At 45.6% G+C, this 26,866-nt stretch overlaps 1 protein-coding gene across 1 annotated transcript in view; it reads right to left on the bottom strand.

Moving 5' to 3' along the window:
• Nucleotides 1-26,866, bottom strand: part of CCDC180 (coiled-coil domain containing 180) — a 65,327-nt gene that overhangs the window by 4,310 nt on the left and 34,151 nt on the right. Inside the window, exons 23-37 of the mRNA XM_086683553.1 lie at nucleotides 26,308-26,452; nucleotides 25,541-25,657; nucleotides 21,891-21,989; nucleotides 19,752-19,871; nucleotides 17,973-18,145; nucleotides 17,748-17,803; nucleotides 17,551-17,629; nucleotides 15,865-15,942; nucleotides 10,634-10,700; nucleotides 9,721-9,862; nucleotides 6,627-6,787; nucleotides 5,948-6,085; nucleotides 5,091-5,202; nucleotides 1,592-1,697; nucleotides 680-815 (exon numbers count right to left, since the gene is read on the bottom strand). Coding sequence (XP_086539679.1) covers nucleotides 680-815; nucleotides 1,592-1,697; nucleotides 5,091-5,202; nucleotides 5,948-6,085; nucleotides 6,627-6,787; nucleotides 9,721-9,862; nucleotides 10,634-10,700; nucleotides 15,865-15,942; nucleotides 17,551-17,629; nucleotides 17,748-17,803; nucleotides 17,973-18,145; nucleotides 19,752-19,871; nucleotides 21,891-21,989; nucleotides 25,541-25,657; nucleotides 26,308-26,452 — 1,729 coding nt within the window. The remainder of the gene's footprint in view (nucleotides 1-679; nucleotides 816-1,591; nucleotides 1,698-5,090; nucleotides 5,203-5,947; nucleotides 6,086-6,626; nucleotides 6,788-9,720; nucleotides 9,863-10,633; nucleotides 10,701-15,864; nucleotides 15,943-17,550; nucleotides 17,630-17,747; nucleotides 17,804-17,972; nucleotides 18,146-19,751; nucleotides 19,872-21,890; nucleotides 21,990-25,540; nucleotides 25,658-26,307; nucleotides 26,453-26,866) is intronic.

The following is a 26,866-nucleotide window of genomic DNA, read 5'->3' as shown; positions in this document are numbered from 1 at the left end:
CTGGGCAGGACAAGATTTCTCTCTCGGCACCAGGACCAACACTGCCACAGGCAGCATCTGGATGCAGCCTCCTCTTTAGACAGGCCCCAGGGGTGACTAATAGGCACTGGGCTCAAATCCTGCCTTTGTTACTTCATAGCAGCACGAGGGGGACACATTTCTTTAAGCTTCAATGTCCTCATCAGTACTAGGTGGACAATTCTTTCCATCATGGGGCCATTATGAGGAGTCAGTGAGATGCCTCATGTTGAGAGAAGCATGGCAGGTGCTCAGTAACTGCCAGCTGCTCTACCCACTGCCTCCCACTGCTCCCATGGCCTCTGTGCCTCTTACTACTCTGTCCCCTCACTCTGACTCAACTGTTCTTCCAGAGGTCTTCCTTCACCCCTCAGTCTGGGTGGGGTGTCCCTCAGCTGGGCTCCCCCTGGCACTGGGGCTCATGCCATCAGACCCACACTATCACTGGGATTGGACATGACCCACGAACATGGGTCTGTGAACATTAACTGTCTTGAGTGTTGACACTGTGCTCTGGGGCCCCCTGGCAGGGGTCACCTTCCCCATGGGCCAAACATGAGGGCACCTTGGGACGGGAAGCTCCCTTCTTCCCAAGGCAGCCAAACTGAGCTGCCCTGTGCTCCCTAGGACATGCCCATCTGCACCCTGTCTCTCGACTCACCAGGTAGACGGCATCTCGGGCTTCCACAGCCGCCAGGTGGCCCAGGGTCGTTTTGGTGGTGATGATGGATGATGTTTTCCGGAGGAGAATCTTGTTTTGGATGGTGACCTCAGTGGGTTTGATTCCTGGCCACTTCCTACAAATAAACATGCATGTAAAAGTCTGACATGCTTGTCATCATCCTTCACAGTGCACCCTCCAATCCCGGTGGAAACGTTTGGCATATCTTTGCCTTTTTTTATTTTTTAAAAGATCATGTTTTAAATGTCTTCCTTAAAAGAAAAACCTTACTGAGCATTTAACATTAAGTTTCTTCAAGTTCTTTTTCCTACTTTCACACTGAATCCATGTGTGTAGCCGGTCTTGGGTTCTGCACGGGAGAGAGGAATGCTGCACTTCTAGTTGTCTCCCTTTTGCAGGCCTCAGTTTCCTCAGCAGTGGGCCAGCCAGGTGGCAGTCACCTATTCCTGGCCCATTTTTCCTAGTGTGTTGGGCAAATCACCACCTTACTTCCTCTTCCAGAGTCACATTCTTGGGGCACAGAGAACAAGGACTTTGACAGTTCTTATCACACATGCAGCGCTCCACAGTGCGACCAGTGACTCAAGAATGTGCCCCATACTGGGATGGGCCTCCCTTTCTTTGGGGGCCCCTTTGTGGGTCCGTATCAAAGGAACTAATAGCTGGTGAGCTCTTAACTGTGTGCCAGGGGCACTCTAAGTACAATCTCATTAAACTTTCTCTTTGTAATACCACAGAAGGTGGGCTTCCATGCCCATTTCACAGGCAAGGAAACTGAGGCTTAGAACATAATGCCTTTCCAAGGCTTCCAGTTGCCCCTGACTATGCCGCTGCCTCGTGCTCCAGCAAACTCAGCCATTGGTGGTATTCTTTAATGCTCTTGGCTCTTACCTGCTCCCCCGCTCAATCAGGGGCTTCTCACTTTCTTCCTTCAGGGAAAGCCTAGCGAGTTTCCTCCGTATGAGGATTGATGTTTTCTGTTTGGTAGGCTCCATCCCTGGCAGGCAAAAGACAGGTTATGACCATAGCCTCACACACGGGCTGAGATCAAGGGGATTTCCCCCGACCCTACGTTTAGAGGGATGAGGGCTTGCTCCCTTCCTCCCGACTTGGAGTGTCCAGTGGGAGGCAGAGCCCAGTCCCACAGAGAAGCTGAAAGCACCATATCTGAAGGCCCAGGGGGGGTGGGGGGGCTGGTGATGGGAGGTGTGATTTAGGCGGTCTTCCCAGCTCCAAAGCCCAGAGCCCGACGCTCTGACCTTCACACAGCTTCCACAAGCCTCCAAATAAGCTTTATAGACCCCTCTTTGGCTTATACTAGCTCAAATGGGTTCTGAACTATCCCTGGGGCAAACACATTCAATGTTGTCCCTCTGATATCTGGCTCACTGACCTGTCCTTTCAAGTGCCTTCCTGATGGGGCTGCAGCAGCCGAGTGACAGTCAGCAGGCAGGAGCTGCCCCGATCTGCCAGGGAGGACAGGGCCAGGCTGCTTGGCCCAGAAGCCGGAGTTACAGCAGGAGAGGCCTCCCTGTGACTGGTACGGGGCTCTTCCAGCTCCATGGTTCCTTCCAAATTACCAAGAGTGGCTTCCCTGCTGCCTGCTCTGCCCAGCCTCCTTCAGGCCTCATCTCTAGTGCCTCTGCAGGCCCTGCTTTCCCAAACAAGGCCTGCACTGGACACAGAGACTTCCAATATGGGAAAATGACCACTACCTCAAAATGCATATACATTGGGACCCAAAAAGTCCACTTCCAGGAACCTACTGCCCCAGAATAGAGATATAAGGATGAAGATGTTCCCTTCAGCACAATTATAGGAGTGAAAAATTGGAAATGGCCCCACGTTCAACAGCAGGGGACTAATGAATAAAGTGCAATGCACAGCAAGTGAAAATGCTCAAGAAGATGATTGACTGGCTTGGCCAATGTCCACCCAAGGGCGAATTAGGTCATGGAAGAGCACACACCCTGTAACACACACACACACACACACACACACACACACACACACACACACTGAGGTCTGTGCCCAAAAGGAAAGGACTGGAAAGATGGGACAGCAAACATTAAGGGCACTTAGTTCTGAGTAGAAGGACTGTGTTCTTCCCTTTCTTTGTAATTAAGATTGAGTTTTTAATTAAAAATATATTTTTAAATGTTTTTATTTATTTTGAGAGAGAGAGAGTGATCAAGCAAGGGAGGGGCCGAGAGAGAGGGAGACACAGAATCCGAAGCAGTCTCCAGGCTCAGAGCTGCCAGCACAGAGCGTGATGCAGGGCTTGAACCCACGAATTGTGAGACCATGACTTGAGCCAAAGTCAGACGCTTAACCAACTGAGCCACCTAGGCACCCCAAGTTTTTAATTTTTACAATGAATTGTCTTTGTAATAAAAACTTTTGGGGCGCCTGGGTGGCGCAGTCGGTTAAGCGTCCGACTTCAGCCAGGTCACGATCTCGCGGTCCGTGAGTTCGAGCCCCGCGTCGGGCTCTGGGCTGATGGCTCAGAGCCTGGAGCCTGTTTCTGATTCTGTGTCTCCCTCTCTCTCTGCCCCTCCCCCGTTCATGCTCTGTCTCTCTCTGTCCCAAAAAAAATAAATAAACGTTAAAAAAAAAAAACTTTTGAGAGTGCACGTGTGAGCAAGTCGGGGAGGGGTAGAGGGAAAGGGAGAGACGGTTAAGCTGGCTCCATGCTCAGAATGGAGCCTGATATGGGACTTGATTGATCAAACCATAAGATTACGACCTGAGCCAAAATCGAGAGTCAGACACTCAATCAGCTGAGCCATCCAGGGATCCCAAAAGCTCTTAAAAATAAAAGTAATATATTTTAATTACTCACTAGGTAAGTAAATGGATAACATTTACTATATGATTTAAACCTTGGGGTGCCTGGAAGGCTCAATCGGTTAAGCGTCAGACTTCAGCTCAGGTCATGATCTCGCAGTTCATAAGTTCGAGTCTGGCATCAGGCTCTGTGCTGACAGCTCACAGTCTCAGCCTGCTTCAGATTCTGTGTCGCTCTCCTTCTCTGACTCCTCCCCTGCTCATGCTCTGTCTCTGTCTCTCTTTCTCTTTCAAAAATAAACAAAATAAAAAAATGTTAATCTTTATATAGTTATAAAAGCAAAACACACGTTAGAAAAAGTTTAAACATCACCTAACGGGGGAAAAGAAAAAAATTTAGGAGTCTGTCACCATTCCACCCACCAGGGGTGATCATTGTCAACAGTGTGGGACCTGTCCCTCAGGCTCTGTCTTTCTCATTCTGTGTCTGTCCCTCACACAGATTCACATACATATATGTGAATATATGTTTATATCACATATGCACTTTTTTAAAAAAATGGTATCATAGATAAGTACTAATTGTGAACTTGCTTTTTCCCATAACAGTATTCCTTCCTGACTCTGCACACTGGCACGCATAGACACACTGACCCCCTTTAACGGCTGCCCAGTATGCACTTGTACATCGGGACCATAATTTACTGATCCAATCACCTACACGTGGATGTTAGTGTTGTTTCCAGTTCTTTGCAACATCAAATGGTGCTGTGATGAATATGCTTGGAAAGATATCTTTGGAAAAATTGTGTAAGTATTTCTGTCAGATACATTCCTAGTGTTAGAACTGCCGGGTAAAAGGTATACACCGTCTGAATTTTGACAGGTGCTGACAGAGGGCTCTCCAAGACAGGGATATTGATGTACACCTCTCCAGGGGTCTCTGTGGTACCTGGGCTTTCTGACATTCTCACCAGGGTTGGGTGTCACTCAATTTGCAAACCTTGCCAGGCTGTTGGTGAAAAATGATATCTTAATAGTGTTTACATTCTCATTATTCATCCTCAGTGAGGTCAAGCATCTTTTATACTCACTGGACATATGAACTGCTTCTCTTTTGCATTGCATGTGTTTGTCCTTTGCCTCTTTTTAGAAATGTAACCTCTACCATGGGGGAGGTTAGGTCTTTTTCTGGCCTATATATAGCCTGTTAGGAACATTTGTCCAGTTGTGGTTTTTCTTTCAAGTTTTTGACATTTTTCTTCGTTTTTATTTTGGCCATGGAGGAGTGCCAGCCATCGCCTTCACAGCTTCTGGCTCTCATCTCCTACTTAGGGAAGCTGTCCCTACTCCAAGATTAAGAAAATATTTACTATTAGGGTTATTTTTTTACATATAATTTTTGACCCATTTGGGATTTACTTTTTTCATTAAAAAAACAACAACACCTTACTGTTAACGAAAACCAAAAACCATCAGTCCTCTCGTTAGAGAATCTGGTTTCATTCCAGTGAGCTGGGGAAAAGCAGATGCCCTGGGCCCATCTGCCTCCACCTCACCCCCACCCCTGGGGCTCAGGCACAAGGTCCACGGCACCACTTACTTGCAACCCGGACATCGTCGATGGTGACCACTTCATCTAACTGCAGCAGGAACTTCTCGGTGAAGGTGGCCAGGCTGGCTATGAAAAACCGGCCGTACTTCCTGGTGAATTCCTGCAGGGAACATGGGGAGTCTGCGGCTGCAAGGAGAGGGGTCTGCCCCCAAGGCCAGCTGAGGGAGGACTTGGGGAGCTGGCAGGTGAGACGAGACCAAAGCCATGAGTCAACTATGTCTGAGTTAAGTGGCATCTGGTCCTCAGCCAAGAGGCCTCTCCCAAGAGCTGACTGGGCTCAAAGATAGGAAATGGTTTAGAACTGGTCAAGCTGGGCGCCTGCGTGGCTCAGTCAGTTAAACATCTGACTTCGGCTCTGGTCATGATCTCACAGTTTGTGAGTTCAAGCCCCGCATCGGGCTCTGGGCTGACAGCACAGAGGCTAGAGCCTGCTTCGGATTCTGTGTCTCCCTCTTCTCTGCCCCTCCCCCACTTGCTTTCTCTCTCTCTCTCTCTCTCTCTCTCTCTCTCTCTCTCAAAAATAAAGAAACATTAAAAAAAAAAGAGGTGGCCAAGGAACACCCAGAGGTTATTCACTAAACACAAAATGCATAGATGTGCGTCTTGAAAAAAGTTCTCATTAGTAATTTTGTAATTAATTCATTTAGAAATCAAAAGATGCAAGTTAAGCCAGCCAGTAATGACCAGCCAGCTCTATGAAACCTGCTGGCTTTCATGACCCCTTTGGCCAGGGTACCATCTAGGGGCCATGCTCAGTGCTGTTGCTGGACTGTCAGTTGGGGGAGTCTCTCTGGGGGCAGTACAGCCCTCAGCACCCAGGCCCGGCAGCCAATGGCACTACTGACCTCAAGCTTCTCCCTGGTTGCCATAATCACAGTGTCTAAATCGTTCTGCCTTTTCTCTTCCGCCTGACACAGAGACTCCATTTCTTGGATATGTGCGGGATGTCCGAGATTTTGATGGAGCTTCTGGGCATTTTCATCCTTTAATCAAACAATCCAGAAATCAGTGGGGATTTTGACCTGGTCTCTAGGTCAGGGCCAGAATGTCATGGGCCCATGCCCTCTGCTAAATGGCCATAGTCAGACTTGTGTGCTCTGACCCGGGTGTGGGAAAGGCCATGGATGGACAGAGGAAGGCAGAGAAGGCAAGATGGGGGCATGACTGGAGCTGACTCTGAGGGCTGGGGAGTGGGAGAGCTGAGCAGCAGCCCCAGTATAACCAGAGCCTTAAGTCCAATAAAATCAATGGCATCCATGTCTGTGCTCCAAGAACCAGGTAGACCTTTGCTGCTCATGTCAATGACCACACTCCCACAGAATCAGCAGACCCACTCATTAAATCCAAAAAAGGAGTTTATTGAACACCTTCTATGAAGAAGAAGGCATTTCTCCAATGCCCTGTGTCCCTTAGTCCCCATGCAACAATGCCAGCCTGGCCAGTTCTGCCTATGCCTTGCCCCCATTTCTGAGCTCCCAGGGGCCCTTGGTCCCAGAGAAGGAGGACTAGTCCTGGGGCTCCCACCTTCCTTATCTCCAGCTTCTCCTGATAATCCCAGAACTGTCCCCGGATCTCTTTGGCAGATGCACAGAATCTTTTCCAGTGGTGTTCTTTGAAGTTCTCCATCACCAGCCAGCAGACCTGGGGCAGCAGCTCCTCAAATCTCCTCATCTGGGCCCGTAATTCTACAGGAGTTGGGAGGTGGGGGACCAGGCGAGGGAATAGAGCAGAGCCAAGCTGCTGAAGTGATCTCTCCCACAAAGCCCCAAAGCAATTTCCCAAAGAGAAGGACTTGGTCTACAATGTGGTCATAGCTATCTCATTAGGAGGGATCCTGTGGTCAGAGCAGTACAGAAAATACTAGATTAAGCAAATTCAAAGGACTTCTCTTCAATACTCTACAGGACTTCCCAGCTTATGAAAAGTGCATGGAGCCTTGAGGAGTCTGTTTTATCCATTATCTCCTCAAAGATTGCCTCGACCCTGGTCCCCTTCTGTCCCTGGGGACCCCTAAGTAGCTCTACATTACACCTACTTTCTCATCCATATCCCTTTACCTCTCCCAGACTATCATCTCTTTGTTTCTCTGCATTGTGTTTTGGAAATTTTCTCTGATAGTAGAAGCCATTCACAATTTCAAAATTTCAACTATTTATTTTTCCAATATAGAAGTTCTATGTGGTTCTCTTTCCTATCTATTTGGTCATTTTCATAGTCTCTCACTCCTTCCTCATGTTTCCAGTATCCTTTTTAATTTAACTGTAATAAATACATTATTTTATATTCTGTGTCTAATAGGTTCAGTATCTGAAGTCTTTACTGATCTCCTTCTGCTGCCTCATGCTTTAGGGGCCTTTTCCGTGTGTGTGTGTGTGTGTGTGTGTGTGTGTGTGTTGTTTGTTTGTTTACTGTGAGCTCTTCTGGGAATTTGACTTGTGAGAATCCTTAGAGGCATGAATTGAAGGTGGGTTTCTTTTCTAGAAAGGATTTATGGTGTCTACCAGATAAGCATCTGGGCACCACTAATTCAAGACCATTTTAAGCTAAATTGTCGGTTGGAGGGCTTTTGGATGATCTACAAAAACAAAGTTAACTTCAGGCACCAAGGCCATTTTATAGTTACAGATTCTTATTAGAGTTTCCCTTCTGCTTTACCCAGTACCAAGGTTTTTTAATAAGACAGTTTCCTTCTAGTTGCTACTGCTGGTGGTGCTGAAGGACAGGGGAGGGGAACTTGGTTTCTGTCTCATTCACCCCACTTTGCAGCTAGAGCCCTGAGGGGGTGGTCCCAGTTTTCTGTGGCTTGTGTCCTTCCAAACTTTGCACCATGGGTGGTCTGGGGCTTTGTCTTCTGCTCCCAAAGCCCTGGAGGCCATGAAAACAAAGGCTCAAGCTCACCTGGGAGTCAGCAATATCCTTACGGCAATGTGTTACTGTTCAATTTCTTTCTTGGAGTTCCTATTTTCACCCAATGTGGGACCCTTGTGTATTTCTTACTTTATGGGTAGCTCATCAATTAAAAGAGCTTGTCCCAAAAATGGTATATCCAATACTTGTAAATGTTTTCAGTGGGAAAAGTGGTCAGCATACTGGACTCCCAAATTTCAGGAAATGGAAGTCTCCATTTAATGGGAACTGTGACTCTTCCAGAGAGGGACATAATCTTCGGCATTTCCCAAACCCATACGTTTGACCCCAGAACCTTTCTTTTGAGGAAGGTCACATAGGATAGGATCCCAGACTTCACATGGGGACATTCTGAGCTAGAGAAACAAAATGCTCCAGTAGTTTCAATGCCAGTCATTCTATAGCCACAGTAGTGAGAGCCACCACTGGTTATTTCCTCTGTATATGGCAAGTCTGTGTAGTGGGCTTAATCCTCAAAAAACTTGCACAGTGAGTGTTGTCTTTATCTCCAGTTTGCAGACAAGGAAACTGAGGCCCACAGAGGTGAGGTGACTTGGTCAAGGTCATAAGGCAGAGAGAAGGCAGTGCTGGGCCTTGAAACTAGGTCTAGCTCTCCTCCAATCATCTCCCTCTTCTACCCAACACAGCAGGAATAATTAGGACTTACAACCGCATAAAACATGCGTGGCTATGGACAAAGATGCAGAGGAACGTGGAGAAATGGGCAAAGGTGGGCGTTGGGTGTGTTTTCACAGCCTCTTTAATGTCATTACAATAAATGTAAATGGCAAGATGTATTCTACCTGCCTGTTTTCACGTCCCTATTCTCCAGGAGGCTGTGTCTATCGGGGTCATCAGAGCCCAGCATGGGCCAGGCATACAGTTGATACTTAACAAATACCCGTGGAAAGTTTTCTTCAAACGTTCAAATACAGAGTTACCACATGACCCAGCAATTCCACTCCTAGCTATACATCCAAGAGAAAGGAAAACGTATGTCCACACAAAACGTGTATGTGAATGTTTATAACAGCAGTATTCACAGTAGCCAAAGGTGGAAACAGACAAATGTCTACTGATGCAGGGTAAACAAAACGTGGCATATGCACACAATGGAATAAGAGTGAGTCATGAAAAGGAATGAAATACTGACACATGCTACAACACGGATGAACCTTGAAAATGTTATGCAGAATGAAAGAAACCAGTCACAAAGGAGCACACAGTGATTCCGTGCATATGCAAGCTCAGAATAGGAAATCTACAGAGGCAGAAAGTAGTTGAGTGGTTGCTTAGGGCTGGGACAGTGATGGAGGGACAGGGAAGTAGTGATCGTTGCCCAACTCTGAGAATATACTAAAATCCACTGAATTGGAGATTTTACACGGGCAAATTGTGTGGTATGTGACTATCTCAATAAAGCTGTCAAAATTACCTGTGCAATGAACAAAACATTTTTAGTGATACAAATCACTAGATTTCTCAAGAAAAGTCATTTTTTTTTTTCAGTGTTGTTGTGCCTCCCAGTTAAATCTGATCAATGTTTTTACCTAATTCCAAGATGGCAGCTTTTCACCGGGAGGCTCCTGTGCCTCCCTCAGTGACCTCCTGGTCAGGAGGGCACCCTCCAGGCTGTGAAGCCCAGGCTCTGCTCAATTGGTGGCATGTGCCACACCCTCGACCTGCCTGCCCGCCTGCCGCCCAGACCCACCTATGAGGCAGGAGTTATGGTACTCGTCTGTCTGGACATGGTATTCCAGGATCCTCTTGCAGATATTCTCTGCACACTGGTCAAAGTTTTCGTACATGCAGTCAGGCCTGGTGACTGAGTGCTTCTCTTTGCGGTAAAACTCCTGCAAAAGAGGTCGATGCTGTCTGGGCAAGGATGCTCACCATGGGGCTCTGGCCCATGCTCCTGCATCCTCCACCCCACTCTCCACACCTCCTAGCCCATTCTCCTGATGTCACTCTTTCTACCCAACTGCCCTTTTTACCACTGCCAATATCCCAGTACTCAAGGCATAAGTGACTGAATGGCAAAACTCTTTTTTTGTCCTTCAAGACCCAAATGGAATCTCATTCCAACGACCAGGTTGAGAGAATTCTATGAAGTGCCAAACTAGGTACTAGGCCAAAGGCCACAAATATGGATGACTCACAGACCCTATTCTGAAGGATTTGCAGCCTAGTTGGAGGCCGACAGGAACGCACACAGACACCCCTGTGTGGGGTGTGCTGGAACTGTGCACTCGGTAGCTCCAGCAGCCCCATCCATCTCCCTGTGGTGCCGCCATGTCTGTTGCCCTACGCGGGGTGCTGGCCTCCCAGGGACAGAGACTGGGCTTGTTACTCTTAGCCCACCCAGTATCTGACATGTAGTAAGTGTCCGAGAAATGTTTGGTGGCTCAGTAAATGGATAAATGAATGAATGAGGTTTAATTTTTAGGATGAAGAAAACATCACATGAGGTGACAGAAGCTAGGTAGCTGTGGTTGTGGGTCCGTTTCTCTCAATTTCACCCACAAAGCCATTATCAGCAAAATCTAAGAGGCAGAGGTGGCTGGGGACATATGGCCAGCAGCCAGTCCAGGGGCACGCAGAGGCCTCTGGGCAGCAGCCCTCACCTCCACAACATTCAGCAGATGCTCATTGCTCTCCCAGAGGAGGGTCAGGATGATCCCTTTAAAATCCCTGAAAGACACAAAAGACAGATCCCTGAGGGGTCTTGTCTAATCACACCAAATGGTGTGGACAAAACCAAATGGACAGAACATTCTGAGTGCTCAGCAGCCCAGCCAGGATTGGACAGTTCATGTGATTCCCAGGTGTGTTCTCACCTAATATTTCTATTTGTCTAGTTTAATGGCTCTTTTATGTGATAAGCTGGGTTTGGCCGCTTCCAAGAGTCTATTCTCTTTTGGCCTCATCACTCATTGTAGCTACTTGCTCCTGCCCTGGGACCTTTGCACACACTGATTCGTCCCCAGAGAACATGGTTAACTTTCTTCTTGGTCACATTTGCTCCTGCTCTTCCTCAGATCCTAACCTGGTGGCAATTCCTGACCATCCTGGTCCAATGCTCTCAGAGTGGTCCTCAGCTCTACAACACTCCCCACAGAGGGATTTGGGATTGATTTTTGTGACCGGCTGATTAAACTCTATCTCTTCTAGAAGATGGTAAATTCCATCTAGACAGACCGCATGTGTCTGTTTTGCTCACCATGGGACCCCCAGTCCCGCTACAGAGTCTGAACTTATTTGTACCTCAGTATTGGTTGAAAGAAGAAAGAACAATTTCTTATAAATATTAATCAAACAAGCAGGACTTCCTGTAGGACCAAACATCCGCCTTCCGGTACCTCTGCCATTTAGGCTCACTCTGCACACACTGGGGCTTTATTAAACAAAGTTGCCCAGTACCAGTGGATATTCCTGGCCAGTTAAGTCAATTATCTCAGTAGTAAAAGTGAAATAAGGGAAGGGATAGATGTATTAGAACTTAATTTAACTTAGAACCTTAAGATGTAGGACACTTAATTTTTCACAATTTCTGTTAAGTGATGCAGCCAATTTCTAAAACATATGTATATAGGCCACTCACTGTTTCATTTTAAAATTCACTCATCATAACTAAAGAAAATTAGAAATATACTGAAAAGCAAAGGAGAAAATGAATGCCAACATTTTATTGTATTTCCTTCTGGCTGCTTTTAAAGTCAGTTTGGAATTAGGTTCATGTGTATTTTACATTCTGTTCAGTTGTTAAGTGTTCCCCCACATTAAGATATCTTTTTAAATGGCTGTGTAACACCATCTAGTATGTAAGCACCATGGTTTGCAATCCTCTATTTTTGGACTGCTAGGTTTTCTGATTTTTTTTAATCTTTCTTTTTTTAAAATTTATTTATTTAAATTCAAGTTAGTTAACATACAGTGTAGTACTGGTTTCAGGAGTAGAACCAGTGATTCATCACTTACATGTAACACCCAGTGCTCACCTCAAGTGCCCTCCTTAATGCCCATCCCCCATTTAGCCCATCCCCTACCATCTGTATTGAAGAGTCTCTTATGGTTTCCTTCCCTTCCCCTATGTCCATCTGTTTTTTAAATTCCACATATAAGTGAAATCATATATTTTGACTGACTTATTTCGCTTAACATAATACATTCTAGTTCCATCCAGGTCATTGCAAATGGCAAATTTTCATTCTTTTTGATTGCCGAGTAATATTCCTGTGGTGTGTGTGTGTGTGTGTGTGTGTGTGTGTGTGTGTGTACCACCTCTTTATGCATTCATAAGTCAATGCACATTTGGGCTTTTTCCATAGTCTGGCTACTGTTGATAGTGCTGCTATAAATATTGGGGCGCATGTGCCTCTTGAAATCAGCATTTTTTTAAGTTTATTTATTTTGAGAGAGAGAGAGAGAGAGAGAGAGCACAAGTGGGGTAGGGGTGGAGATGAGAGAGAGTTCCAAGCAGGCTGTCAGCGTAGAGCCTGACGCAGGGCTCAAACTCACAAACCATGAGATCATGACCTGAGCCAAGATCAAGAGACAGATGCCCAACCAGCTGAGCCACCCACGCACACCCCAAAATCAGCATTTTGTATCCTTTGGATAAATACCTAACAGTGCAATTGCTGGTAAGATACTTCTGTTTTTTGTTTTTGTTTTGTTTTTTTTTTTGGAGGAACCTCCATACTGTTCTCCAGAGTAGCTGCACCAGTTTGCATTCCCACCAACAGTGTAAAAGAGTTCCCCTTTCTCTGCATCCCTTCCAGTATCTGTTGTTTCATGAGTTGTTAATTTTAGCCATTCTGACAGGTGTGAGGTGGTATCTCATTGTGATTTTGATTTGTATTTCTCCAATGATGAGTGATGTTGAGCATCTTTTCATGTGACTGTTAGCCATCTGGATGTCTTCTTTGGAGGTGTCTATTCATGTCTTCTGCCCTTTTCTTCACTGGATTATTTGTTTTATTGGGTGTTGAGTTCGATAAGTTCTTTATAGATTTTTGATACTAACCCTTTATCTGATATGTCATTTGCAAAAATCTTCTCTTATTCTGTCGGTTGCCATTTAGTTTTGTTGATTGTTTCTTTCGCTGTGCAGAAGCTTTTTATCTTATTTTTTAATGTTTACTTTTGAGAATGAGAGACAGACAGAGTGTGAGCAGGGGAGGGGCAGAGAGAGAGGGAGACACAGAATCTGAAGCAGGCTCCGGGCTCTGAGCAGTCAGCACAGAACCCGACACGGAGCTCGAACTCGAACCATGAGATCATGACCTGAGCCAAAGTCGGTAGGTTAACCAACTGAGACACCCAGGTGCCCCCAGAAGCTCTTTATCTTGATGATGTCCCAATAGTTAATTTTTGCTTTTATTTCCCTTGTCTACTATTTGACTAGGCCTCATCCTTGGACACCGCCTTTGGCTTGCTATGTCCTATGTTAGTAAGAATACTACTAAGTCAGGGGCACCTGGGTGGCTCAGTTGGTTAAACATTGGACTATTGATTTTGGCTCAGGTCATGATCTCACTGTTCATGAGATCGAGCCCCATGTTGGGCTATGCACTGACAGCATGGAGCCTGCCTGAGATTCTCAATCTCTCTCTCAAATAAATAAAGATTTTAAAAAATAAATAATTAAATAATTAAAAATACTGTTAAGTCAGTTCAGATACTACCCACCCACCCCACCCAATATCTGAGCACCTCTGATTTCCAATAGCCATGGCCTGCCTGCAGCAAGAATCCTGCTAAGTAGGCAAGAATCCACTACCGTTGAATTTTCAATCTACTGACCTCCTCACTCTGCATTTTGGCTATAAATCTTCTCTTGTCCTTATTGTATTCTGAGTTGAGCCCCATCCCTCTTCCCTGTTGCAACAGTCTTGGCACCTATTGCAATGGTCCCACATAAAGTATTCCTTACTGTTTTAACAAGTATCAGAATAATTTTTTCCTTAACACCTCCCACTGGCAGTGCCTGGGAGGGACCATCTGCACCCTCCCTTGATAAACTGGGAACTTCCTCTAAAATCTATTTACATATTGGTTAATGTTGGGCAAAATATGGAATGGATTTGTTCCCTTTTCATTTGTTTGCATTCTAGTGAGAATTAGTGTTTTGTCCACATGTTTGTTCCTAATTTTATTTCTTCCTCACGTGTGGTCTCTTCCAATTCTCCCCTTACCCTATGGTGTGCTGGAAATTTCTTTAGCAATTTTCTAGGGGAAGGGGATGGGGAGAGGAGCCAATTTTTCCTTTGTTGTCTTTATTTACCACTATTGTGTCTTGACTGGTTGTTATCTAACTTTTAATTGCATTTTATCTCAAAGGAGTTTAAAAATTTATTTGCCAAAATTTTCCATCTTTTTCCGTGTGATTTCATCTAGTGCTTTTTGGAGTGATGATCCTGCATTACTCGAGGGCGACCTGTAGACGACTTGCTGGCTTGTCTTCACAATTCCAAGAAGAGGACTCTCTTCTACCCACGTGCACAGGGAAGGTGAAGGCTTGGGGAGAAGTCACTTAGCCAGAGTCCCAAGGTGGGTGTAAAAACATCATCAGTCTGATTCCATTTTCTGAGCAATTCACCACTGTGTTATGCTAGGAAAGTCTCTCCCTTTCAGAGATTTCATAAGTGCTTGATTTTTTTTTTTTTTCTGTTTAGCCTGTGATCTTTTTTTCACCACTAAAATACTGTGGTGCATCCATACTGTGGCTAACTATTTAGCAATACAAAGGGATGAACTAGTGATACATGTGACCACTTAGGTGGATCTCAAGGGCATCATATTGAGTACAAAAAGCCACTCTGCAAATGTCATACACTGTATGAGACTGTTTATATGACCTTCTTGATATTGCTCAGGGTTAGGGATGGAGAGGGAGAGGGCATGGGTACAGCTATAAAGGGGTGACAGGAGTGACATACAGTTGGTGGTGATGGAACAGTTCTGTTTCTTGATTGTGGTGATAGTTACATGAATATACACATGTGATAAAATGACAGAACTATAAAAAGTTGAGGGTCAAGATTTTGATGATGAGGAATGCCTTTTTGTGAATGGGACAAGGGAGCATCTAGCTGCTGACTTGGACCCAACTTCTAGGTCCTGAAGTCACTCTTCTTTTCTTTATTTTTTAATGTTTATTTATTTCTTAGAGAGAGAGCTGGGAGAATGACAGAGAGAGAGGGAGACAGAGGATCCGAAGCAGGCTCTCCACTGTCAAAACTTGACATGGGGCTTGAACCCACGAGCCATGAGATCATGACCTGAGTCAAAGTCAGACACTTAACCAACTAAGCCACCCAGGTGCCCTGAAAACCACCCTTCTTTGCAAACTTCACAAACCCCAGAGATAAGACCAGTGGGGCAAAAAGGCTGATGGTGAGTTCCCTGATTAAGGGGGAGAGGGTATCTCTGAGTCTCTTTGATTGCTTTCAATTTTCTGAAGTTGCTTATTTGCTTGAAATGTAGCCATTAAGTGGAACAGAGTTTGTTTTAATAAATGAAATTAAAATAAAGGGAAAGAGGAATGAGGGAGGTGAGGCATTAAAAAATTGAAGAAAAAAACCCACAAACTAATCCCAGACTTGAAAGAGGTGTGCTTCCCGCCACCCCAAAAAGCTTAACTTAGAAAATGTGAAATTTTGGTGAAAATGTCTCTCAACAAATTTAGGTGAAATGGGATGAGACAAACTGACCTTGACCCTCATCTTTCCCCTTGCAAATCTCTCCTGCTCTGTCCCCACTTCTTATTTTCCCCTCAGCTGTGTCAGATTTAGCCACCCCCTTCACAGAGACAACAAGTTAAAATGGACTTAAAGGAAAAGGTGCCACTTACTCAGCTGGCGGCGGTGGCTTCTCCCCGAGCACCTGGTACTTTCTGTCCATTCGGTTGGGCTTGGAGTACCGTGTGATGCTGTGGGACAAAGGTGGATCAGTGTTCTGGAGGCTGGCGTAGACAGGCAGGTCTGTGGGAGCCCCACCTAACTTGCTGGAGGCCCTGCGTCTGCCTGTGGGACACCGTGACCCCCATGTCTGGGCCTGAATCCTTCAAGATACTTCCCTATTCCTCAAAGCTTTGGAGATGCTTATCGTGGGGGTCAAGTCCTTATTGCTAAAACTGACCCAAGGCCCCTGGGAAGGGGCAAGGGGCCAGAAATTCATATCCTTGCTTTCCTGTGGGGAGGACCCAAAGAAAAACAGGTTGAGGTGCTTTTCAAACAAAAATACAATGTGCCCAGTTAAACTTGAATTCCATATAAGAAGCGAATAATTTTTAGTGTAAGCATGTCCCATGCAACATCAGACAGCCCCAGCAACATGGACTTCATTTTGTAACCACTGAGAGACTGAATATACAGATGGGCAATAGCTGGACTGTACAAAAATACAGAACTCTGACCCAAAACCTGCAGCAACGTGCCCAGGAAACCAATTCCTTGTCTATAATAAAAAACTCAGGAAGCCAGCCTGATAGAAGTCAGACCTGGAGGAAGCCATATTGTCATCTCTAGTGGCAATCCAGAATGCCAAACAATAACTCCTGTAATAATCATCTCCAAATGGCCGGGACTTGATTACTAACTGACAGCTTCCCTGAATTTTGTCCCTGCTTCCAACTTAGAACCAATCAGGGAAAGTCAAGTACACAGCCCTAAATAATCACATAGAATGCCCTGCTGCTAGTTGGCCTGCCTCCAGCTTCCCCACATCAACAGCCTCCAATAAAGGCACATTTAAAGCCTTCCTTTTCTCCACTATACAGTTTTTTCACTCTTGTCTGCCTTTGAGTCTCTGCTAAAACATAAGTAATGATGGCTGACTCCCTTGCTGTACCAAGCTCCGAATAAATAGCCTTTGCTTTTCTCATTTGGTTGGTCTTAGGTTTATTTCCACGTTGCAGATGGCATTCATGTTCATGGACCTTTTGGAGGTATGCAAAGCAGGAATTGCCTCACCGCTACTTCCTCAAAACCAGGAATCAAACCATATAAATGAGGGCTCACAGAGGACCCAAAAGTCAGTTCAGCCACTGGCTCTGTTACTTGCCTTCTGTTGAATCAGTGTCAGGGGCCAGCGGGGCCCACATTCACTGAGTAATGAGTCTAATGACCCCTACAGGGGCATAATGGGCAGAGTGCCTGACCAGGATGCAGAGGCCCAGAATTTCTCCTGGAGAGAAAGCCATCTCCAATGTCCCTCTTTTTGACTGGGAAGAATGGGTATGGGAGGAGGGCTGGGATCTACCAGTTGTGACCATGGAAAACCACTGAATGCCCAGATGGGCTCTCAAGGTGGGAGGCCTGTGTGAGCTGCATCACTCAGCAGGAATGAGCACAGACCTGACTAATGCCAGCTTCAGAGCCAACCTCTCACTGGGTCCATTGGGGCCTCAGAGCTGTGAGTACAGGCGGTACTTTCCGAGGACAGTCTGATAAATGGACAGGGTGGTCTCTGGCCTATGTCTATGGGGACAGGGAAGGCATCTGGGAAGGGGAGATCCTCAGCAGCGCAGCAGACCTACCTCATTGTTGAAGTGGCACTGGCACTGGACAGGGCCTTTCTCACGACATGTTCTCCCCGGTTCCGGTGTCGCTTCAAGCCTTTGGGTGATGAGCACCCAGGACAAGAACAGAGGACCCAAGGTGAGGATGGACCAGGTGGCAACACTGGCTTTCCCACCGCCAGTGCCCCAAGACCCACAGGCCTGTTTGTCTCTACCTGTCTGGAACCGATCTTTGTCGCACTGCTGGGTTGAGCATTTTGAGTTGGGAAGTCTGAAACCAAAGGAAAGGATATGAGCTTTTCCCCAGTGACCATGAGGACAGCTCAGGGCAGGCATTGGGTACCATCCCAGTTAGCACATAATACCATGTGAACGTGTCCTATTATGAGGCCCATTTTAGAGGAGGAAACTGAGGCCATGTACACCCCATGGCCACTCACTGCAGGATCTTCTTGACCACTTCCACAGCCGGGTCTTCAATCATGGACTTCCCCATGCGGCTGGGCTGGGCAAAGGACTCAGGGGTGACCAAGTCTACCTTGGCTTCCTCTTCAAGGACTTCTGAAGACACCAGGATGTCACTCTCCACCTCCATATCGATCATGATGTCATCCTGCAGGCCCAAGAGAAGGGCCTGAGTGTGTGGGGCCAGTCTACATGCTAGGGATGAAGGCAGCTGGGTTCATGTTCCAAAAGCACCTTGCCCAGGGGCTGCAGCAGGAGGCTAGCTGCCTGATTCTTTGAGTCTGTATTTTCCTTCTAAAAAATGGTAATGGTCATATCTCCTTTAGAGAGTCATTCATTCATTCATTTATATGTGCATGTGGCTTTCAAAATTACTTCCCGAGTACCTGCTTTCTGCAAGGCTCTGGCTGGGTCCTGGGACACAGGGTGGAGAGGTAACATGTGATCTTTGTTTTTATAGGGCTTACAGTCTAGTCAGAGAGACAAACATTTAACATGCACTTCTACAAATAAATGTCTAGTCAAAATTGTGACCAATGCTATGAAGGAAAATTTCCAAAGTCTTCCATGAGGCTGAGGGTCGTGGATTTACAAGGCCAGCCCATAGATGTGTCCAGGCAGTGTTCTTAAAATGGGTGAATGAATGAATGAATGTGTGGACAAGTGAGTGGCCAACACGCCCTACAAGTCGGACCTTAGAGAAAGGGTCGGAGTAGTGGCCCTCAATGAGGGCTTAGTTAGGCTATTCCTTATTTTATTTGAGTCTTGTCTCAGCAGTGGACTATAAGAGGGAAGGACCCTAGCTGGACTCCTGAGTTCTTTCTTGAAGGGCGCAGGTGGTATGATGCTGGTGGTATGATGGAGGGTTAGTATTGGTGGCATGGTGGGAAGCGCCTCCCCATAGAAGGAAGGACTGGTTCAAAACATGGCAGTGAGAGCAGAACTTGAGGGATGTCCACTTATTCCCATATTGTTCTATGTCACACACTGCTGGAAGTTGGTTGAGTGTCTCTGGTGTTCAAAACCTGATGTGAGGGGCTGAGTGCAGAGTGGGGGTGACAGAAGCTCTGCCCTCTTGGGGTACACAGTCTGGAGAGATAGCCCCTAAAAATGGAGACATCACTGTGGTCTGTGAGAGAAGGCCCAGTGGGAAGTGATGTCTTTTGGGTGGGAGTGGGGGTGAGAAATGAAGAGACCATGGAGGGCAGACCAAAGAGGCTGCTGTGAAGGCTCAGTTGAAGGATGTGGATTTCACCCTGAGTGATCAGGAGAGTGGCACAGTCAGACTGACCTTCTCCAACATTATGTCTGGCTGTAGTTCAGGGAGTGGATCATGAGGGAATGTGAGAGGAAAAGGGCAGCCATGTGGGCAGGAAGAGGTTGGTGGAGGTGGGGTGGGGAGAAGCCAGTGGTTGCTTATGCGCATGGGTGGGAAGGAAAAGCCTGAAAGGCAAGGGTAGCCTGAGAGCTGGCAGCTGGTAGGTCTTGGTGAAGGTGAGGAGATGGTGCCAGGAGGTGAGAAATCTCCTAAGATGGCAGGGAAGTGGACTATTTGGGATTTGAATCCCAGATCTGACTGCACAGCCTATGGTCTTTCCAAGGCAACCTGGTAGGCCTGGTGTTCAGCAGGACCCTGGGAGCCGTCTCTTCCCTTAGGCTCTACTGAGCTCTGCAGGTCTCCTGAGAGCCCAGCCGTGACAGCTCACCCACCCTTCCCCACTTCCCATTCCCTTCCTCTACTGTCTGTTCCTTACAGTAAAGACAACTTGAGTCGTGTATACGATGTCCAGCCTGCAATTCAGGTACTGAATCCTCTGGCCCAGTTTTTCTTTCCAAGTCCGGACCAAGCCAAGGAGGTCATCCGTGGCCACCACCTAGGAGAAGAGAGCTGCAGGAAGCAAGCTGCAGGAGGGCCGCCTGCCTCCATCTGAACCACAGGCCTCTTGATTCGATGGAGGCCCCTCACTTGCAGGGAGGGCCCTAGGAGAGTGGGCGGTGCTGGCTGGCTCTCTCAGGCAACTGCAGTGGGGCAGTAAATCCTTCACTGACGGGGCATCAGGATTTCTAGTCCTGGTTTTATGGGTTCATTCTGGGCAAATGATTTGAGTTAGCTCAACTTGGTCTCCCCATCTGTGTGGTGGGACACAGAATGTTCCTTGGAATCTCTTCTAGCTTTGACGCTCTTAGAAGGAAATGTTTGGCCCCAAATGGCCACGTTGTGTGTGAGTGAAATGACCACAGCCTTTCTGGAAAGTGATCTAATCATTTCCACAACAAGCTCAGATACACACCTCCTCAAGCAGCAATCCCACAGACCCTGCCCCCAGGTGTGCAGGAAAGAACATGTAAGGACGTTCACCTTTACGTGCACCCACACATCACTTGTCAGTCCTCACACTTGGTCCCCTGCATTGTTCACTGACCTATGTACATGACCCAGGCCAGGAGGTGCCTTGGCCTCTTCTGCTTCCTTCATTTCTAGTGAATTCTGAGTCCTAACCATTCCCCCGCTACTCAACTCTGGAATTGGAAGGTGTCCCTGGTGGTACCTTGTCCAAGCCACAATTCTCTGTGCTTCAGTTATGACACGCTGCCTCAATCCTCCCTCCCTCCCTGCCTTTCTGCACACAGCAACCTGAAGCCCCTCCATGTACGTGGCACTGAGCATGTGACCCTGGCCACACCTGTCCATGGTCCCCACTGCCTTCACCATGCAACTGATGCATCGTTCCCATCTCCTGATCACTGTTTTGCAGAGGTGTCCACCCAGTCTCCTCCATCAACACAGGATTGCCTGCCCACCCAAGTTCAAGTTCCCCTGACCTAGCCAGAAGGCTGTGAAAGCCTTCCCCTGTCCAACACTCTGACACCACAAGAAGAGGGCAGTGAGGGGGTTGGAGAGGTGAGGAAATGCAGGAGAGCAAATGTTTCTGCTCTGGAGAGGCAGAGCTGTCCCTAAAGGGACTGATAAAGAAGTCATGGCAGATTAAGCTGGTTTCCCCCTGTTCCTCAGGGGTCATGCAGAAATAACTGCATAAAAACACAGAGGTCACAGGGGCTCTGCAAAAAAAATGAGAATAATATGAGGGATGTGTATTCACTTAGTGCTTTGTGGATGTTTGAACTTTTCTCAAGAAGCATGTGTTACTATGCAAGAAAAAGCATAGAGACTAAATGTCCTCTCAGTGCTAACAAACATGAAACCTCAACTCAGTCACTGAAATGGAAGAGAAAAGACAAAGCTTGGTGAGGAAGGAACATCCCATTCAAGAAACCTCCAGTTGAGACATCTGGTTCTCGAGTGCCTGGTTGAGCTGTTGGGAAAAGATTGCCCGGGGAGGCCGGGACAGATGTGGAACAGGGGACAGAGATGTGTGCTGGTGGCAGAAAAACAAGCATGTAAACAACGTAAACATCCAGAGACCTGATGTGCTGATCCACACTGCTCTAATTTGGACATTTTAACCAGTAGTAACCGTAGAAAACAGTAGTAACCAGTTCATGTGCAATGATCAAAATGAGCAAATGAAAAATCAAACAAAAAGTGGTTGTTCAGAAAGCAGAGTCCTGCCTGCTTCTGTTTTTCCTCTAGGGCTGAGTTCCAATTACAGGGAAGGAAGCCTGGTGACATCAGCAGGGGAGTGAGGTCAGACTGAAGCCCCACGTTCACTGGACTCTACATGCTTGCCAGGGAGGGGCTGGGGGCGAGAGAAGGTGGCTGTTTTCTCTTCTCTTCCTTAATTCCATTGGGTCCAACAGGGGTTAAGTAGGAAGGCTCAGAGGCCCCTCTGGAGCTGGAGAAATCTTGATGACAGATGTAAATTTACTTTCAGTTTGATTCTTGTATAATGGCATCTTCACTATTCATAGCTTAGCAAATACTGAATACTTACTTTTTTATCTCCCTTTGAGTTTCGACACATTTCTATTTTCCTTTGAAGCTGTTCCAGAGACGAATTCAATCCATCTGTTTGCAGATTGGATTTTGCAACCTAGAAAAACCAGAACTTCCAAGGTTTGTTTCTAGAATACTTATTTTTTTATTTATTATTTTTTTAATATGAAATTTATTGTCAAATTGGTTTCCATACAACACCCAGTGCTCATCCCCACAGGTGCCCTCCTCAATACCCATCATCCACCTTCCCCTCCCTCCCACCCCCCATCAACTCTCAGTTTGTTCTCAGTTTTTAAGAGTCTCTTATGTTTTGGCTCCCTCCCTCTCTAACCTCTTTTTTTTTTTCTTCCCCTACCCCATGGTCTTCTGTTAAGTTTCTCAGGATCCACATAAGAGTGAAAACATATGGTATCTTCTTTCTCTGTATGGTTTATTTCACTTAGCATAACACTCTCCAGTTCCATCCACGTTGCTACAAAAGGCCGTATTTCATTCTTTCTCATTGCCAAGTAGTATTCCATTGTGTATATAAACCACAATTTCTTTATCCATTCATCAGTTGATAGACATTTAGGCTCTTTCCATAATTTGGTTATTGTAGGAAGTGCTTCTATAAACATTGGGGTACAAGTGCCCCTAGGCATCAGCACTCCTGTATCCCTTGGGTAAATTCCTAGCAGTGCTATTGCTGGGTCATAGGGTAGATCTATTTTTAATTTTTTGAGGAACCTCCACACTGTTTTCCAGAGCAGCTGCACCAGTTTGCGTTCCCACCAACAGTGCAAGAGGGTTCCTGTTCTAGAATACTTGTTTTGATCAGCAACATATTCAGCAAAACATTATATAAGAGATGAATTAAATATTGGAAAAATGAAATTGGTGGGGGGAGATGCACAATGTTATCAGAAACTAGATCAATGCAAATGTAAAAGTTTTTGTTTTAGGGGTGCCTGGGTGGCTCAGTTGGTTGAGCATCCAACTTCAGCTCAGGTCATGATCTCACAGCTTATGAGTTCGAGCCCCACGTCAGGCTCTGTGCTGACAGCTCAGAGCCTGGAGCCTGGTTCAGATTCTGTGCCTCCCTCTCTCTCTGCCCCAACCCACTGGCATTCTGTCTCTGTCTCTCTCAAAATTAAATAAACATCAAAAAAATTTTTTTAAGTTTTTGTTTTGTTGTGTTTTTTTTACTGTCAAACAGATAAGGTTTAAAAATAAAATCGACAACCCACAGTAGTGGTTGAGGGTATGAAGAAGAACACACTCATGACCAGCTGGTGATGAGTTGTCTGTAAAAGCCACCTGGAAACACGTGAAGCCTTAAAACATTCATGCTCTACCCCAGTAATTCTAGCTCTGGGAGATACCTTACAGACATAATCAGAGTTCCCTCTGCAAGGGTATTTATCATATCACTGGCATAATAAGTGAAATCCAACAACTATTTCTCCAAAAAGGATTGGCTAAGTAAAAATGGCAACACATTCAGGAGAGGGAAGCCAGAACAATAGTGTTTTCAAATAATCTTTAAAGATTATATAGCTTACAAAATTGTATAAAATAGAAAGAGGCTGGATTTTGTGTGTGTGTGTATGTATGTGTGTGTATATATCTTTATATATAATATAATATAATATAATATAATATAATATAATATATATATAATCTTTATATGCATAGAAAAAAGTCTAAAAATAATTCAAAGTCTTTCCTGGCTTCATTGAGATATAATTGACATGTAACATTATATAAGTTTAAGGTATACAATGTATACCTTATTATAAAGGTATAATTTGCATAATTTGACATGTGTATATATTGCAAAATAATAGGAGATTGGATTAGTAATCAAAACCCTCCTGACAAAGAAAAGCTCAGGACCTGATGGTTTCATGGGTGAATTCTACCAAACATTTAAAGAAAACTTCACACCAATTCTTCTCAAGCTCTTCCAAAAAATAGAATAGGAGGGAATATTCCCAAACTCATATTACAAAGCCATCACTACCCTGACGCCAAAGTCGGGTAAGAACACTACAAAGAGGGTGCCTGGGTGGCTCAGTTGGTTAAGCATCCGACTTGGGCTCAGATCATGATCTCATAGCTCATGAGCTCAAGCCCCACATCGGGTGAGCTCGTGCCCTGCTTCAGGTAGCACAAGCCCTACTTCCAGTGAGCATAAGCTCCGCTTTGGGTGAACACGAGTTCCATTTTTGGGTGAGCCCTGTTTCTCTCTCTCCCACCCTCCCTCTCTCTGTCTCTCTCTTTCTCTCCCTTCCCCTCCCCCCTCTCTCTGCCCCTCCAGGGATTTTCTCTCTCTCTCTCTCCCTCTCCATTGCTCACTTGTGCCCTCTCTCTCTCTCTCTCTCTAAAAAAAAAAAAAAAAAAAAAAAAAAAATAGAACACTACAAGGAAACTACAGACCAATATCCCTTATGAATATAGATGCAAAAATCCTCAACAAAATATTAGCACATGAAATTCAACAGCACATTAAAAGCATTGTATACCACGATCAAGTGGCATTTACCTCTGGATGCAAGGAGGATGGTTCTACAAATGCAAATCAATGTGACACCACATTAATAGAATAAGAAATAAAAATCATTTGATCAGTACAATAGACACAGAAAAAGCAATTGACCAATTGGTCTATTCAGATTTCCTATTTGTTCATGATTCAATCTTGGTAGATATATTTCTACAAACTTATCCATTTCTTCCAGGTAATCTAATGTGTTGGCATATAATTGGTAATAGTCTCATGATTCTGGTATTTCTGTGGTATTAGTTGCAATGTCTTTCATTTCTGACTTTATTTGAGTCTTATCTCTTTTTTTTTTCTTAGTCTAGCTAAAGGTTTGTCCATTTTGTTTACCTTTGAAAAACAAGCTCTAGCTTCATTGATCCTTTCTATTGTTTTTCTGGTCTCTATTCCATTGATTTCTGATCTGATCTTTGTTATTTCCTTCATTCTGCTAACTTTGTTTTTTTTTTCCTATTTCCTTGAGGTTTACAGTTAGGTTGTTTATTTGAGATCATTGACCTGGGTTCACATTTTGAAATTTAAAAACAATTTTTTTAATGTTTATTTTTGAGAGGGAGAGACACAGAGCACAAGCAGGGGAGAGGCAGAGAGAGAGGGAGACACAGAATCTGAAGCAGGCTCCAGGCTCTGAGCACAGAGCCTCACATGGGGCTTGAACCCACAAACCCCAAGATCATGACCTGGGCCAAAGTCGGATGCTTAACCAACAGAGCCACCCAGGCACCCCTGAGCTAGGTTCACATTTTGGCTCTACCATTTAAGATCTCTGTGTTCTTATCTAAGTCACTTATTTATTCTCGGCCTCAGTTTCTTTATCTCTAAAGTAGGAATAAAACAGAACTTGCCTCCTACAGTTCTTGTGAGGACTAACATTGCTAATCAAAATAAGTCAGTTATCAGGATGCATGGTGCGTAATAACTCAATGAATCCTAGAGGCTACTATGATTTAATCTCTGTCTTCCTGGCTGGAATTTAAGTTTCATGGGGGAGAGCCCACAGTGGTATCCCCAGCACTTGGGACAGTGCCTGGCATGCAGGTGTGTGTGTGTGTGTGTGAGAGAGATAAACATCTACCAGGTAAAAAGTGAATCTGTCCTACCTCGCTCTTGATGTTCACTTGCAGATTTGTCAGCAACCGCTGGATTTTCTCTATGAAAATAAGGTCCACAGACAGGTTATGAAATTTGCTTTCAAACTTATTGATGACATCATTGGCCTGTAGAGAAATATAAAAAGTAAAGGAGGGGGCCGCCTGGGTGGCTCAGTCAGTTAAGCATCAAACTTCGGCTCAGGTCATGATCTCACAGTTTGTGAGTTCGAGCCTGCGTCTGTGCTGGCAGCTCAGAGCCTGGAGCCTGCTTTGGACTCTGTGTCTCCCTCGCTCTCTGCCCCTCCCCCACTCACACTCTGTCTCTGTCTCTCTCAAAAATAAATAAACATTAAAACAAAATTAGAAACTAATCCTTTTTTTAAAAAAAGTAAAGGAGGGGCGCCTGGGTGGCGCAGTCGGTTAAGCGTCCGACTTCAGCCAGGTCACGATCTCGCGGTCCGTGAGTTCGAGCCCCGCGTCGGGCTCTGGGCTGATGGCTCGGAGCCTGGAGCCTGTTTCCGATTCTGTGTCTCCCTCTCTCTCTGCCCCTCCCCCGTTCATGCTCTGTCTCTCTCTGTCCTAAAAATAAATAAACGTTGAAAAAAAAAATAAAAATAAAAAAAGTAAAGGAGGGAGGTTTACTTGGAACTTATGAACTTTGGAAGCAGAGGGGGACAGTCTCAATTTTTTGGAAAGGGGGCTTGGCAGGGCTCATCAGGCAAAGTACAAGGGCGCCCCGGATGCCTGGCTGGAGGTCAGGGGCAGGGCTCCCCAACCTGGTCCAGATATTCATTCTCCATCTTCTCCATGTTGATCATGATTAAACTTTCAACAAACTCTATTCGAGAAGCTTCCTTCTCCAGTCGATGACACAGTGAGTCAATTTCTTCAGCAGAAAAGTTGCCTCCGTCAGAAAACAATCTGAAAATAGTTTGGGAGAAAGAAAAGGCACTGATCAGACATGAAACTTCCCACCCATTCCAAATCCTGTGGTCGACAAGGCTTTAGATCAAAAGTTTAAGATCATAGAAAAATGAATGCAGGTGGTTCAAAGATAGAAGCAGTGAAATAACCCAAAAGCCCTTCAAGGGATGAACGGAGAAACAATATGTGGTATGGACACAAAACGGAACAGTATTCGGAAGGAATGAAATTCTGACACGTCACATGGGTGAGTGTTGAAGACATTATGTTAACTGAAATAGGCCAGACACACAAAAGGAAATATTGTGTGGTTTCACTTATGCGAGGTACCTAGAGAAGTGAAATTCATGGAGACAGAAAATGGAATTGTGGCTGTTGGGGGCCAGGGGGAGGAGAATAGGAGTTAGTGTT

This window comes from Puma concolor, chromosome D4 (assembly GCF_028749965.1).
Source record: "Puma concolor isolate L17-30 chromosome D4, mPumCon1.1.hap2, whole genome shotgun sequence".
In the NCBI taxonomy this organism is placed as follows: Eukaryota; Metazoa; Chordata; class Mammalia; order Carnivora; family Felidae; genus Puma; species Puma concolor.
Note: the sequence above shows the minus strand (reverse complement) of the source record. Positions and strands in the feature narration are given on the sequence as shown.